General features: G+C 41.9%; 1 protein-coding gene across 1 annotated transcript in view; it reads right to left on the bottom strand.

Moving 5' to 3' along the window:
* plxnc1 (plexin C1) overlaps nucleotides 1-14,462 on the bottom strand; it is a 148,205-nt gene that overhangs the window by 19,055 nt on the left and 114,688 nt on the right. The window contains exons 26-29 of the mRNA XM_069908713.1: nucleotides 12,957-13,060; nucleotides 10,051-10,099; nucleotides 7,708-7,748; nucleotides 7,519-7,620 (exon numbers count right to left, since the gene is read on the bottom strand). Of these exons, the coding sequence (XP_069764814.1) occupies nucleotides 7,519-7,620; nucleotides 7,708-7,748; nucleotides 10,051-10,099; nucleotides 12,957-13,060 (296 nt within the window). The remainder of the gene's footprint in view (nucleotides 1-7,518; nucleotides 7,621-7,707; nucleotides 7,749-10,050; nucleotides 10,100-12,956; nucleotides 13,061-14,462) is intronic.

Here is a 14,462-nt window from a genome sequence, read left to right as displayed (position 1 = left end):
AGAAGAAAGAGGAAGAGAGTAAAATGGGAACCGTTATGGGAGAGCTGAGCTCGATGTGTACATGGAGGTGAGGTGGGGGGGGTTGGAGGGTTATTGGCAGAGAGCGGGAGGTTTGAGCTAGTGGAATTGTTCTATTGAACCGGTGTGGACTCGAAAGGCCGACATGGCCTGTTTCCACTCCGTGAATGGTTATATGATTATATGAATAGGGGAGGGACTGGATAGTAGGTGGATAGAACCAGGAGGAGAAGCAGGATAAAAATGGGTGATGGGAAAGATCCAAAAATATATGGACAAGAGGTAGGAAGGAGACAGACAGGAGGTTCGGGGTATTTGAAATTGGAAAGTTCAATATTCAGGTAATTAGGTTGTATGAAAAAGCTGGAAAGAATATGAGGAGGTGCTGGGTGTTGTGAAAGAGCCGATGTATTCCAGAGCACCTGTGGCCTGTTTTCATCTTTTCTGTTGCTGATACATTGAGAGCAGAAAGTTTTCCCAGGAGGCTGAAAGGAATTATCCAGAATGATGACTACTCTTCTGGCCAGGTTTTGAACATGGATGAGTCATAAGAACATAAGAAATAGGAGCAGGTGTAGGCCGTTCGCCCCGTCTGAGCCTGATCCACCATTCAATGAGATCATGGCTGATCTGAGGATAGGCTCATCTCCACCTATCTGCCTTTTCCCCATACTTCCCTTACTATGTAAAAATCTATCCAACCTTTTCTTAAATATATTTACTGAGATCACCTTCAATGGGCAGCGAATTCCACAGATTCACCACCCTCCTAAATCTACTACCCCTCATCTTGAAACTAAGTCCCCTAATTCTGGTCTCCCCACCAATGGAAGTAACTTACCTACCTCTATCTTATTTATGCCTTTCCTAATTTTATATTTTTAAATATCCCCTCTCGCTCTTCACAATTCCAGAGGGTTCATTCCCAGGTGACTCCATCTCTCCTCTTAGAGTCCAGAGAATTTTGGTAAATTATCACCAAAGCCTTGACTATAACTCCTGCCATTTCTTTCAGTACCCTGAGATACATTCCATCAGGAACAAGGGATTTATCTATCTTTAGACCCTCAAGTATTCTTAGTACGACTACAGTCCAGGTCCTCACCTCCCTCCACATCCATAACATCTGTCTTTGGCATAGTAGACATGTCCTCCACCGACCAACACAAAGCCTCAGCCATTTCCTCATTACCCAATATCAATTCCCCCTTCTCATCTTCCAAGGGACCAACCTCCCTTTTGCACTTTATTTAATTATAAAAACGTTTACTGTCCGCTTTCATATTTTGTGCTAATCTTTTTCACGCAGTCTTCCTTTTCTCTCTATATTGCTCGCTTCGTGGTTCTTTGTTGCTTTTTAACGTTTTCTCAATCTTCTTGTTTCCAACTGCTCTTGGCGACTTTGTACGCACGAGCTTTTAGTTTGAAGCCTTCCTTGATTTCCTTCGTTATCCAGGGTTGGCTGCCCCTGCACTGACTGCCCTTGCTTTGAACTGGAATACATTTTTGTCGCGCACCATGAAAAATCCACTGTTCCTCAACTGTCCCTCGATATCGCCTGCATTCCCAGGCTAATCAATTCAGATTTATTGTCAGAGCACATGCACGATTTCACATAAAACCCTGAGATTATTTTTTCTGCAGGCCAGGCAGAATTTCTACTTATTGATGGTACAAAGAAATAGTGCTCAAGAAATACCAAAAAAACCCAGAGATCTTCCTTCTAAGTAATATAAGAAATAAAGAATTTGGACTCGATTTGGATGGAGCACAGAAAAGATTTATTATGATAGCCTTAGCTGTAGCAAAAAAATGTATTTTGTCAACCTGGAAATTAGAAGACAACTTGAGAATACAACAATGGTATATAGAAATGAATAAATGTATTCCATTAGAAGAAATAACATCACAATATTCGAACAAATATGGGAACCATACATGAAATACAATAGAGAAATCCTACCCTGAACCTCCACCACCTAAAATGACAGAAGGAGAAGACAACGAAATGAACTGACTTGGTATATAAAAGTAAAAGATAAAAATTTCTTGTTTATTTTATTAAGTGACGACATTGTTTAACGGATTTAATGTATCTTATAGATTGAACTTTGAATAAATGGGAAAGGGGGGAGAGGGAGGAAGGGAAGGGAGGGGGGAAAAGGGGAGAAAAATGACACTATATAATTTCAAGAGAAAAATATCTGTATGTATTTTGGTCAGTATGGTTTATTGTGTGAAAAATAAAAAAATTTAAAAAAAGAAATAAATATTCAATAAAGTGCAAAGTAAGAGTCCTTAAATGAGGTATTGTAATTTAAGGAGGTATTGGTGCCCCCATGGCAGGCTGTGATGCAGCAGGTCTAGTCTTTCCACTACACAGTTCGCCAAAGTTTTTGATGTCCTACTAAACCTCCATAAACTCCTGGGGAAGTAGAGGCGCTTTTGAGAGAGAGAATGCCCTCATGCACATTCATTTTGAGAGGTGAGAATCTGCTCTCAGGCAAAAGTAAACCAAGTTTTACTGGAGGAACTGCTGAGGTTGACCGGAGCTTAATTTATCGCTTAAAGCATCAAAGGTTTTGAAAGACCACTTCTATTTGTATGGCAATCTAACAAAAAAGGCTTAAATCTGACAATGCACTCCCAAAAATTCTCTCATATAATTTCTTCCCCCCTTCAGCAAACTATGAGGAATGACTTGAACATAGAGTTAATATTTTGTCATTCCTGTGATTGGTGGTGCCAAAGTTCTAATGGGTTCTCAATTGCAAGCACATCATCGTGAGATTTCAGTAACACGTCTACTTCATCCGAGTTCACTTCATTTGCCAACCTAACAAGCCAAGTTTATTGTCATCTGATTGCACAAGTACAACCCGACAAAACTGTGTTTTCCCTGGTCCTTGAAGCAAAACACGCAGACACACAACTAGGCATAACATACACACCTAGAGTCAATACATACACAGGACAAATTATACATCTTTAAAAATAAATAAATGTTGTTTAATAAATATTAGAGGCTCGGAGGGTTAATGTGAGAACATCCATTGGTCGTTCAGGATTCCTACTGCCCGTGGGAAGAAGCTGTTCCTCAGCCTGGTGGTGCTGGCTCTGATCCTCCTGGATCTCTTGTCCGATGGGAGAAGCTGAAAGATCGTGTGTGCAGGGCGGAAGGGGTCCTCAATGATTTTGTGCGCCCTCTTCAGAAAACGATCCCGGAGACTCGCATTTATGGGCTGGGGTGGCGGGGGTGCAGTGGGTGGGGGGGGGGGGAGAGAGAGACTTCACTCTCTTCTCTGCCACTCTTCTGGTCCTGTGGTTTGACCTCTGATTCATTCCCCTGCAGCCACCGTATCACACTGTGATGCATCTGGCCAATTGAGCTCCTGCAGTGGGTTGACGATATGGTGACCACTTCAGTCTTCTCAGGAAGTGCAGTTGCTATTGCGACTTCCTGACAAGTGAGGAGATGTTGTGAATCCACGATAGGTCACATGTTAAGAGGGCTCCAAGGAACTGGAGTGGTTACAATGAGATTTTTTCAGATTTGTATACCCACAGGAGTTAGGACAACTCTGCTTCTCACCTCTAACACTGCCACCTTGAGACTTTGTAAAGCCACGACCAACACTTGCACGTAAAGGTACATCTTAGGAGCAGAGCATTTGCCACTTAGTCTCTTGAGCCTGCTTTACCGTTCAATAAAATTGTGACAGATTCAACTACAACCTTTATTCCGCATCCCTTTCTCAGCCAGCATGCAGATATTGCAGTAAAATTTCAATAATTCAGGGGAGGTGCAGGACTGACAGATTTTCTGCAGCACTAAATGTTATTCCTCCTAAGACCCCAATGCTCTTTTAAATGACCCTTCTTTACACAGTGCTATGTCAAATTCTCTAGTGAAGTGGGTGCAGGTGAGTTGAAAGACCATGTGGAACTGGAGCTCCAGTGAGTGAATGGAAAATGAGTTGGGGAACGGGGTCCAGCTGACTGGAAAGGGTGCCAGGGATTGAAGGGAAGTGGCAGGAACTGGGACTGGGACCATTGAGCTTAATTAGTCTCAAATTTGTCTCTAACTCACAACCAAAAGGTAACTCTGCATTTCTAGAACTGAGGTCATATCAATACAGATGCGACCGTCCAAATTTAATCTCCACACTATTCCTTTCAGTTAAAAAGATATGGTTTCAAATTCCACATCACAGCTGTGAAATGATGGGAAATTCTGTGTTTCAGGTTTTGAAACTGGAAAGTTGTCAGATGCACAGAAACCATCCCAGAGTATGAGGAAAAAAGAGAAGTGGTTCTGGTGTTGTCAATATTCAAGCCCGACAGCTAAAGCAGACTCATTACTGTTTGTGAATGTTTGGTTTACATAAGTTGTCTGCTTGCAGTTTTGAAAGCAGTGACCACATTTCAAAATGTATTTCACGATTCCAGAAGAAGGAAACAGCAAGTCATAAGTACAGTTGCTCTTCATCGACTACAGCTCGGCCTTCAACACCATTATTCCCCCAGTGCTGGTCAAGAAGCTATAAACTCTAGGCCTCTGAATCCCCCTCTTAAACTGGATCCATGACTTTCTCATGGTAGACCACAGTCAGTATGAATTGGAAACAATGTCTCCTCCTCACTGATTATCAACATAGGATGAGTGCTTAGCCCACTGCTCTGCTCATTATACACCCATGACCGTGTGGCCAGGCACAATTCCAATTCCATCTACAAGTTTGCCAATGACACCACAGTTGTCGGCAGAGTCACAAACGGCAATGAGGAAGCGTACAGGAGGGAGACAGATCAGTTCGTTGAATGGTGTAATGACAACAACCTTGCGCTCAACATTAGCAAAATAAAGGAGACGATTGTGGACTTCAGGAGGAAGTCAGGGGAACACAACCCAGTCCTCATCGAGGGCTCAGTAGTGGAGAAGGTCAAGAACTTCAAATTCCTGGGTGTCAACATCTCCAAGGAACCATTTTGGAGCCTTCATGTCAATGCCAATCATAAAGGTTCGCCAGCAGTTAGACTTAGTGAGCTGTTTGAGGAGATTCGGAATGTCACCAAAGACTTTTGGAAACTTCTACAGGTGGACTATAGAGAGCATTCTGCATCACTGCCTGGTATGGAGGCACCAACTCTTAGGACAAGAATAAACCCCAGAGGGTTGTTAACTCGGCCTGCAACATCACAGGCACCAGACTTCACTCCATCAAGGACATCTACAAGAGACGGTGTCTTATAAAAGCAGCTTCTATCCTCAAAGACCCCCACCACCCAGGCCAGGCCCTCTTCACTCTGCTACCATCAGGAAAAAGGTACAGGAGCCTAAAGACCAGGGGAACACTCAGCTTCTTCCCCACTGCCATCAGATTCCTGAATAATCAATGAACCGAAGACACGGCCTTACTTTTCGTCCACTATTATTTTATTTTTTATAGTAATGTTGTACGGTGGTTATAATATGAACGTTTGCAGTATGACACTGCCGCAAAACACCAAATTTCATGACTTCTTTAAATTCTGGTTTTGAAGAGCTTTAGGATATCCTGAGATTATGAAAAGGCCTCACGATTTATCTTTCTTTCATTCAAATTAGCCTTCTGAAGAGAATATAATTTTCTCCGTAAGTAATTGTTAGATTTAAAATGGATGTGCATTTTTATTGTAAATATATGGTTTGCAGAGGTTTGGTATGCCACCAGAAACACTGGCAAATTTCTACAGAGGTGTGGTGGAAAGTGTGCTGGCCGGCTGAATCACGATCTGGTATGGGAACACCAATACCATTGAGTGTAAAGCCCTCCAAAAATGTTGTGGACAGAGCCAGGACATCACAAGCAAAACCCTCCCCACCATCAAGAACACCTATAGGGAACGCAATCATCAAGAACCCTCACCACCCAGCACACGCTTTGGTCTCACTGCTGCCATCAGGAAAGAGGTATTGGTGCCACAAGGCTCACACCACCAGATTCAGGAACAGCTGCTACCCCCTCCACCATCAGACTCCTCAATAACAAACTCAATCAGGGACTCATTTAAGGACTCTTACTTGTGCTCTTTATTGATTTTCTTTATTCTCTCTGTATTGCATGAAGTTTGTTATTTGTTTACAGTTCTTTATTTCTATGCATGTGTACACTATGTACAGTTTATTTTTGCACCACCAATAAGTGGTAATTCTACCTCATCTGCAGAAAAGGAATCTCAGGGTTGTATGTGATGTCATAGAACAATTACAGCACAGAAAAAGGCCACCTCAACCCCTTTAGTCTGTGCTGAACCATTTATTTTCTTAGTCCCACTGATCTGCACCTATCCCATAGCTCTCCATACCTCTCCCATCCACGTACCTGTCCAAATTCTTCTTAAACGTTGCAATTTAGCCCGCATTTACCATTTCAGATGAAACCTCGATCCACACTCTCTCCACTCTCTGTGTGAAGAATTTCTCCCTCATGTTCCCCCTAAATCTTTCCCTTTTCACCCTTAACCCATGACCTCTGTATATACTCTGACAATTGTTACAACATAGACCAGCAGCAATAGAAATTCACCAAGACAATGGTATCTTGAAAACAATAATTTTTATTAATAACTATTAATAAAATAAAATCTTACTTAACTCTGAAATGTGTGTGTGTGTTTGTGGGGGGGGGGGGGGGGGAATCCCAAACCATTACAGTTCAAGCCTAATTCTGAAGAGATGATTTTAAACTTCAGTCTTAGAAATATTTTCTGTCTTTAAACTGCTGCTCAAAAATTCTCACACTCACAAATTCTTGTAAATTTGCTGTTAGAGAAATATTTCTTCATAAGAATGATTTTCCACAAATCCCCCTCTATTGCATGGAGGTTATGGAACTTGTATTTTATACGATGATTTCATAAACCCAGGCAAGGGTTAGATGAAGTAACCATTAAAAATGATTACAGTGACACTGTTCTCTCTTGACCAAGAGAAGCAGTTGAGTGGCCATCTTTTCCCAGAGCCACTTCGATTCTGTGTCTCTTCCCTGTCAAAGGGAGAACACACCAGCACCTTTCTCACGGAAGGTTACTGCATCTCTCATTTCAGATGAAGCATGGTTCAATATTATCAATGCCTGCTTCAAGTGTTTTTAATCACATGACTTATTTGATCAAACACTGGTTCAATTTTATTTCTCCAAAAGCATGAATCATGGAACATGGCCTGCTGTTGTCCTAAGATTACAATTATCAGACTGCTTAATGCTTTGAAGTAGGAGTCAAACTGTTTAACAATACAAACAATATTTCAATGGACAATCTCTCTAGTTTTTATTGCTCTACTTACACCTGGTCATAGCAGACATGGCATCTCTGTTTGTAAGTGTGTTTTTCCCTGTTTCCAACCCACAGAGCCCCTTTACTTAAAATAATATTTTTACAAATGAAAGATTAATAATAACATGATTCTGTAACACAATAAATCGGAAATATGAACCGTGAGAAATGTTATAGTACCTTGGAGGACAGCAGCTTTGTTAGATACATCTCTTTGACCTTGAACTTTTTTTTGCCTTGTCCTGGTTTAAGGGGGTCTCCAAATGTTGAATGTGGTGAGATCTAAATGAAATAAAACAAAATACAGTCATAAAAAGAACACATCATTAGAAATGGTGAGTAGAATTGAACCAAAATGCAAATACATACCAGGTGACACAGATTGCTTGGAGAATCAATGCCTAGAGTTACTGGAGGAGAATGGTTTAATGAAAAACTGTTAGCATTTTGTATCTATAGGGCTTTATTTTGAATTTTGCAGAAAAGTCACTAAGGAGGTAAATAGCCCTGTCTCTGTCACATCTGCTCCCAGGGTGAGGTCTTCAAACCAGGACATCCTCCTTCAGAAAGAAGGGATTGCTCTCCACTGCCATTAACTCAGCCCCATCCGCAACTCCTGCAGGTTTTCCCTGGCCCCTCCCCATCCTACACCTCCCCCCCCTCCAGACGCCACAAGGTAAGAGTTCCCCTCGTCCTTACCTACCGCCCCATATCCAACATATCCTCCTCTGCAAATTCTACCACCCACAATGGGACCGTACCATGAGACCCATCTTCCCCTTCCCTCTCCTCTTTCCATAGGAATTGCTCCCTCTACGATTCCCTCATCAACTCATCCCTTCCCACCAATTGCCTCCTGTGACCACACTAACACCTTCTTCCTTCACAGGAGCTAAAACAGTCCTTCCAAGTGAATGAACAGTTCCTCCAATTCCACACACCATTGCCACACTAACATAACATATCTGACCATGAACTGCCAAGTGGAGGCAACCCACAAGTTGGAGGAACACCCCTTTATATTCTGTATCCAACCAGATGGTATCAATATTGACCTCCAATTTCTGATTACCCCATCCCCTCCCCCAGTCTCTCTCTATCCTTATCCATCTATCTCCTTCCCTTCCTTCTGCAAGCTTCCCTGCTGAACCCTCTGCCTTCTCCCCGATCGCTTCTCTGCTGCTCTCCCACTTGTATCCACCTCTTACCTGTTAACCTGTGCTCCTTTTCCTTCCTCCCCCCCCATCCCCCCTCCCCACCACCTCTTTGATTGGACATTGGTCTGATTTTCGACACTCCTAGGGAAGGGTACTGGCTCAAAATGTTGACTTTCTTTTATTTCCTATGGATGCCAGCAGTTTTGTCTAATGCAAAGTCGGTGTGGAGAATAGGTCAGTTCCAAGTTTTGATGAAGAGCATTCAATCTAATTTTGAACTGTTGGATATTTATGAGTTTTAAATATAAATTTTAAAAAATGCCTGCTTCAAAACCATGGATACCAGCTCAGATGAATTTTCATTTGGACTTCTCTGTTTCAGAATGGGAAGTACCATCTCATGTCCATATGCTTGGAATCTAGACTAGGAAGTCTGAGATTGTGTTCCATCCCAAGGTGACATTTGAATGATCTGTAGGTTTGTACCAGATTAAATGACCATGAAAACTGTCAGCTTGCTGTCAGAACTGTCTCAGCAATTTTTATCAAGAAATGGTGCAAGGAAGACTGACCAACAAGGGACTCCAATCCCATACTGAATCTGACTAAACTGAGTTTCAGAGATGGTGCACGATACAGTGGTTTGATGAGTTTTGGTGGAGGGGTAACTAAGAGGAAGTATCTGAGAGTTTTGTCAGGTCTGTGAGCCAGACCACAACAGCACCACCCTTGGCTGTGGGTTTGATGGTGAGGTTGGGACGAATACGGAGAGAGTGGAGGGCCAGGTGTTCCGAGGGGGTGAGATTGAAATGAGTGAGGGGAGTAGTGAAGACCATATGGCTGACGTCACGGCGACAGTTGGAAAAATAAAGGTCCAGAGCAGGCAGAAGACCGGAACGAGATGTCCAGGGGAAGGAAGAAGCTTTAAAACAGGAGATTTCAGAGATGCTACATGATACAATGTTTGCATGAGTTTCGGTGGGGTCCTGTTGGGAGGAGTTTTGGTGGGATCTTGTTAGATGAGTTTGGTGGGATCCTGTTGGGATGAGTTTCGGAGGGGTCCTGTTTGATGCTGAAAGACCACTTGATTTCTGCCAGCATTTTGGCGTGTTTTTAATTGAATCTGACTGCAGTCAGGGCATCAAGACAGGAACGAGATGCAATTTCATTAATATTTTGTCTCTGCTGAGTACAAATTCATTACGAAACATGTAATGAGATTTTAAATACCAAAATTTTTTAAAGGATTGATAGTAAGGCAAAGAAAGTTTGCTATTACCTGTCCTAATGTGATTAAATGGGGTAGGTGTCAATAGATACAGCAGGCAGTGTGATGGGTTGAAGAGCCAGGTTTTCTGTTGTAGGCCCCATGACTATCATACTGTTTCCAGGTGTGTTTCAAATCTTACCCAATGCTGTTTTTGTGACTATGAACCTGAAGCCATGGCAGAACAATGTATTGCTTTGTATTTTCATGTTGCACCTTCAGGTGCTGTTTGATGAAATTCAAGAGACAGAATCAATTATTTAGAAGATTATTGGTCATATATTTTACCTGGTATTGAACCTCTTCTCATCACAATTACTGATGCTCCATTTGTAATCTGAATAGGTTGTAAAAATGAATGAATTACTGATAGTATCAAACACATACACATGCAAATGCACACACATGCACCCGACGCGCGCGCACGCACACACACATATCCACACACACACACACCAATTCTTTCCCAATATGCTGTTTTCCTCTCACTTCATAATCTTTTTTCCCATTCCCTTATTTTTATCAAGTATGCCTCCTCTATAACTCACTCCCACCTTCCTCTGCTCTTCCCCACTAGCCAAACTTTTCACCTTTCCTTTGATAATCTTGTTGCTATCTCTCTTGCTTATAACCATAGTGTTCTATGGCCATTCAGCCCTTCTAATCTGTACTGACCATTATTTCGCTAGTCCCATTCCATAACCCTCCACACCTCTGCCATTCATGTACCCATCCAATTTATTCTTAAAACACAAGATCGAGTCCACATTCACCACATCAGATGGCAGCTCATTCCACACTCTCACCGGTCTCCGAGTGAAGAACTTCCCCTAAACCTTTCCCCTTTCTGCTTAAAACCATGACCTCACATATTTGTCTCCCCCAATCTAAGTGGGAAAAGCCTACTGGCATCCACTCTGTCTATACCTCTCATAATCTTGTAAACCTCTATCAAATCTCCCCTTGTTCTTCTTTGCTCCAAGGAATAAAGTCCTAACCTGCTTAATCTTTCCCTGTAACTCAACTCCTGAAAACCCAGTAGCATCCTAATAAATCTCCACTCCATTCTTTCAATCTTATTGACATCCTTCCTTGTAATGGAGGATTAAAACCATGTACCCAGATGCTTTTTGCTTATGTGGAACTGACGACACTGGGTCCACACACAGGTCACCTTACTTTCAGAACTAGCAGATGTAATTAAACTCAGCCATGGGGACTTATCTGAAGATACACTTTGAAATGGAATTCCACTGTGAGGCCCAGGGAAAGCAGTTGTCAAATGCAACACTCTGAAATTGACGAATTGGTCACAACCTGTCTTGCTCGAGAAGTTTTAATAAGTCTTTGTATCTACGAGATAAACCAGGAAATTATAACATCCTGGTTCCATAATAATTAATCTTCTAAATTGTAGAATGTAATGTTCAGTTTTGATTTTGACTGACAAATATTAGAAGGAGTAGGCGCATGATTAATTGTTTTTGGGGTATATAAGCCTGTGGTCCTGCTGCTGAAGTTTAGATTCTCCGAGGGGTGGGAACACCCCTTGTCAAGAAGGAAGAACAGCCAGAGTCTGAGCAACGTCCCGGTCGGGGGAGGTGGAGAAGCTGCTACCAGCGCCCTGACAACCTACTACAAGTGTGCAGTCGTTGCCTCGCTTCGGCAGTTGGGACCAGTCCAAGCGTTGATAAGTATAGTTGGGAAGGGCTTGCATATTGTAGTGTGAAATCAGCTTTTGAATTAGTAATGAACATTTGTATAAACTGAACTGCTCTCGGTGTGAGTGTCTATTTTCTTTCGGTAGCTCAAACACTGTGACCAATCTAAAATGAACAAAATGAGAGGTATAAGTTTACCCAAGACATTCCTGTAGTTAGGCGACCAGAACTTCACACAATATTCCAAATTTGCCTTACCAATGTCTTAAACAACTTCAACATCACATCCAACTCCTTTACTCAATACATTGTTTTATAAAGGCCAAGATGCCAAAAGTTTTCTTTACAACCCTGTCCACCTGCGACGCCACCTTCAGGAAACAATGTATCTGTATTCTCAGATCTCTCTGCTCCTCCGCACTCCTCATTGTCCTACCATTTACTGTGTATGTCCTACCTTGGTCTGCCCTTCCAAAATGAATCTCCTCACACTTGTCTGAATTAAACTCCATCTGCCATTTTTTGGCCCATTCTCCCTGTTGGTCCAGATCCCTCTGCAAGCTTTGAAAATCTTCCTCGTTGTCCACAACACCCCCTATCTTTGTGTCATCAGCAAACTTGCTGATCCATTTCCCATATTATCATCCAGATCATTGATATAGACAACGAACAACAATGGTCCCAACTTCGATCCCTGAGACACACCACTACTCCAGTCTGAGAAGCAACCATCTATCACCACTCTTTGTTTTCTCCCACTCAGCTAATTATGAATCCAATTTACAACCTCTCCATGGATACCTTCTGAACTGACCTCCCAAATGTTCTTCAATCCCACATAACCTGCTGCCCTCTCATCCAATTGTCTGTTCACCTACTCACTCAGCGCCCATAACCTTTTGCCCGATACCCTACTCCCTCTTTTCCTGTCACCATCTTGGTTCCTTCCTTGAAGCCCTTTACCCTTCTACCTCCTCCCTGTTGTTCCCCACCATTATCTGGTCTCCTTTCTGCTAGTTTCCATCTTTTTGGCACCTCTACTCCCCCTCCCTACCATGACCTTACATGGAATTCCTCTTTCTGTAAACTCAACATCCCCGCTTCCTTACTACACTGTTGTCTCTGCATCTCTGTGACCTCCTCTTTCCTCATAATATCTTTTTCTTCATAACTTCCCCTCCTCTTTTCCTAAACCCCTGTTTCCCTGAACACGCTTTCTCCTCATAACCTCTTCAATTGCCCTGGAAACCTCCTGTCTTCCCCACGACCTGTTCACCTTCTTTCAATTTCTTACAGCCGCTTTGTGACTCCCCCCCCCCCCCTCACCTGCCCTGCTTAACTTGCTCTCCTTCTCCCCCTTAACCTCTTCTCAATGTCCTCCCTTAGCTTCTTGGCTCCTTTCTCCCTCCCTCCCACCAATGACCCCCTCATACAACATGTCACCACCCCTTACTCCCCTTAGCTCCTTTGCAGAGAATACTTGCTGCAACATTAAAAATGGTGAATTATTTGGGTCCCGTTCATTCAACATACGTGGTAATGGCCGACCGTGTTTAACTTCTTCATCCCATCCTCAAGGACCTGTGTGGTCTGATCAAGGTCCTGTAGTCTTTGACGAGCTTCCTTCTTAATAAGCACTGAAGCAGACAGAATTAGTAACATAATCACTAAATGGGCTGTTTCAAATCAGAGGTTTGTGTATGAGAAGTTCTGTTTGAACTGATAATTTAAGTATTCATTCTCTTTTTTCGAAAATTTTATTTAATTTCACATTTGGATTTAAAAAAACTTTTACATAAAATTCTTATTCAAGTATAATAAAAAAAATAATGATTTAAAAATTTTCCCCTGCTTCCATCCTCCCACAGCCCAATAGAAAAGAAAGGGGGAAAAAACATCTGGATAGTATTTATAAAAAAACTATCAAATAAAATGTAACATAACTTAATTTTCTTGATTTGATTTTAGGAGTTGGAAGGTTCAGGTTGGGCAATTACAACTTAATTCCTACAGTTTGTAAATATGACTCCCAAATGTTTTTAAACATTTCAAATTTATTACGTAAATTATATGTAATCTTTTCAAGTGGGCTCCAACGACTTATTTCAGTTTGGCCATCTACCCGTTCCCAAATACACAGCTGACTTCCAAGTTATTGCAATACATTTTCTCGCTACCACTAGGGCTATTTCAACAAATTGTTTTTTATATTTATTTAATTTCAATTCTGTGTCAAAAATATTTCCAGTTAAAAAAAATATTTGGATCTTGAGGAAATTTAACTTTTGTAATTCTTTCCAAAAATAAACCCAGTTCTGTCCAAAAAAGTCTTAATTTCTTTTGGGCAGCAAAGTGTTTCATTTTAAGTGTGACTAGCAGTGAAGGGTCTTGGAAGTTGCCCAGTTCGAGTCTTGCCTACAAAAGGACTAGAAGTGTTGTGACCACAGCTTGTGTGGATGAACATTTCTTCAAAGGCAACGTAAGGAGAATTCGAGAGTCTGTGGCAGCCACAACTCCAGTCTTCCCAGCAGTTCAACACACACACACACACACACACACACACACACACACACACACACAAACACACACACACACACACACACACACACACGAACACCTGCACATCACTGGGGATAGATTTAGTGTTAAGGACAGCTTAAGAGTTAGAAATTAAATCAATGTTTTAAAATTAAACACTGTCTGGTTCCTTGGCTATTGCTGCTCGTTACACGGTTCGTTACAATCCAGACTTGAGTTTTTGGGCTGGGCTACTCACATTTTTGATTAATGATAATGTGCAACCTGACACAAAAGACCTTCCAGTCCAAATCATCTCATATTTCACTTGGGTGAATACAATGTTATGAATAATGAATTTCCTAATTTCAGGTGACACGCATTCTCAGTGTCTTCTCCCCACTCACAATTGGCTGTAACCTAGTTTTCTTCTCCCTTTCTTCATTCCTTCCACCCTGTTCCCATACTTGGTTCCAATTACCCCACATTCCTTCGCCATTTACATTCCAGCTTCCCAATATC

This window comes from Narcine bancroftii, chromosome 13, assembly GCF_036971445.1.
Source record: "Narcine bancroftii isolate sNarBan1 chromosome 13, sNarBan1.hap1, whole genome shotgun sequence".
NCBI classification, from domain to species: domain Eukaryota; kingdom Metazoa; phylum Chordata; class Chondrichthyes; order Torpediniformes; family Narcinidae; genus Narcine; species Narcine bancroftii.
The sequence above is the reverse complement of the archived record's forward strand: the minus strand, read 5'-3'. Positions and strand labels throughout refer to the sequence as shown.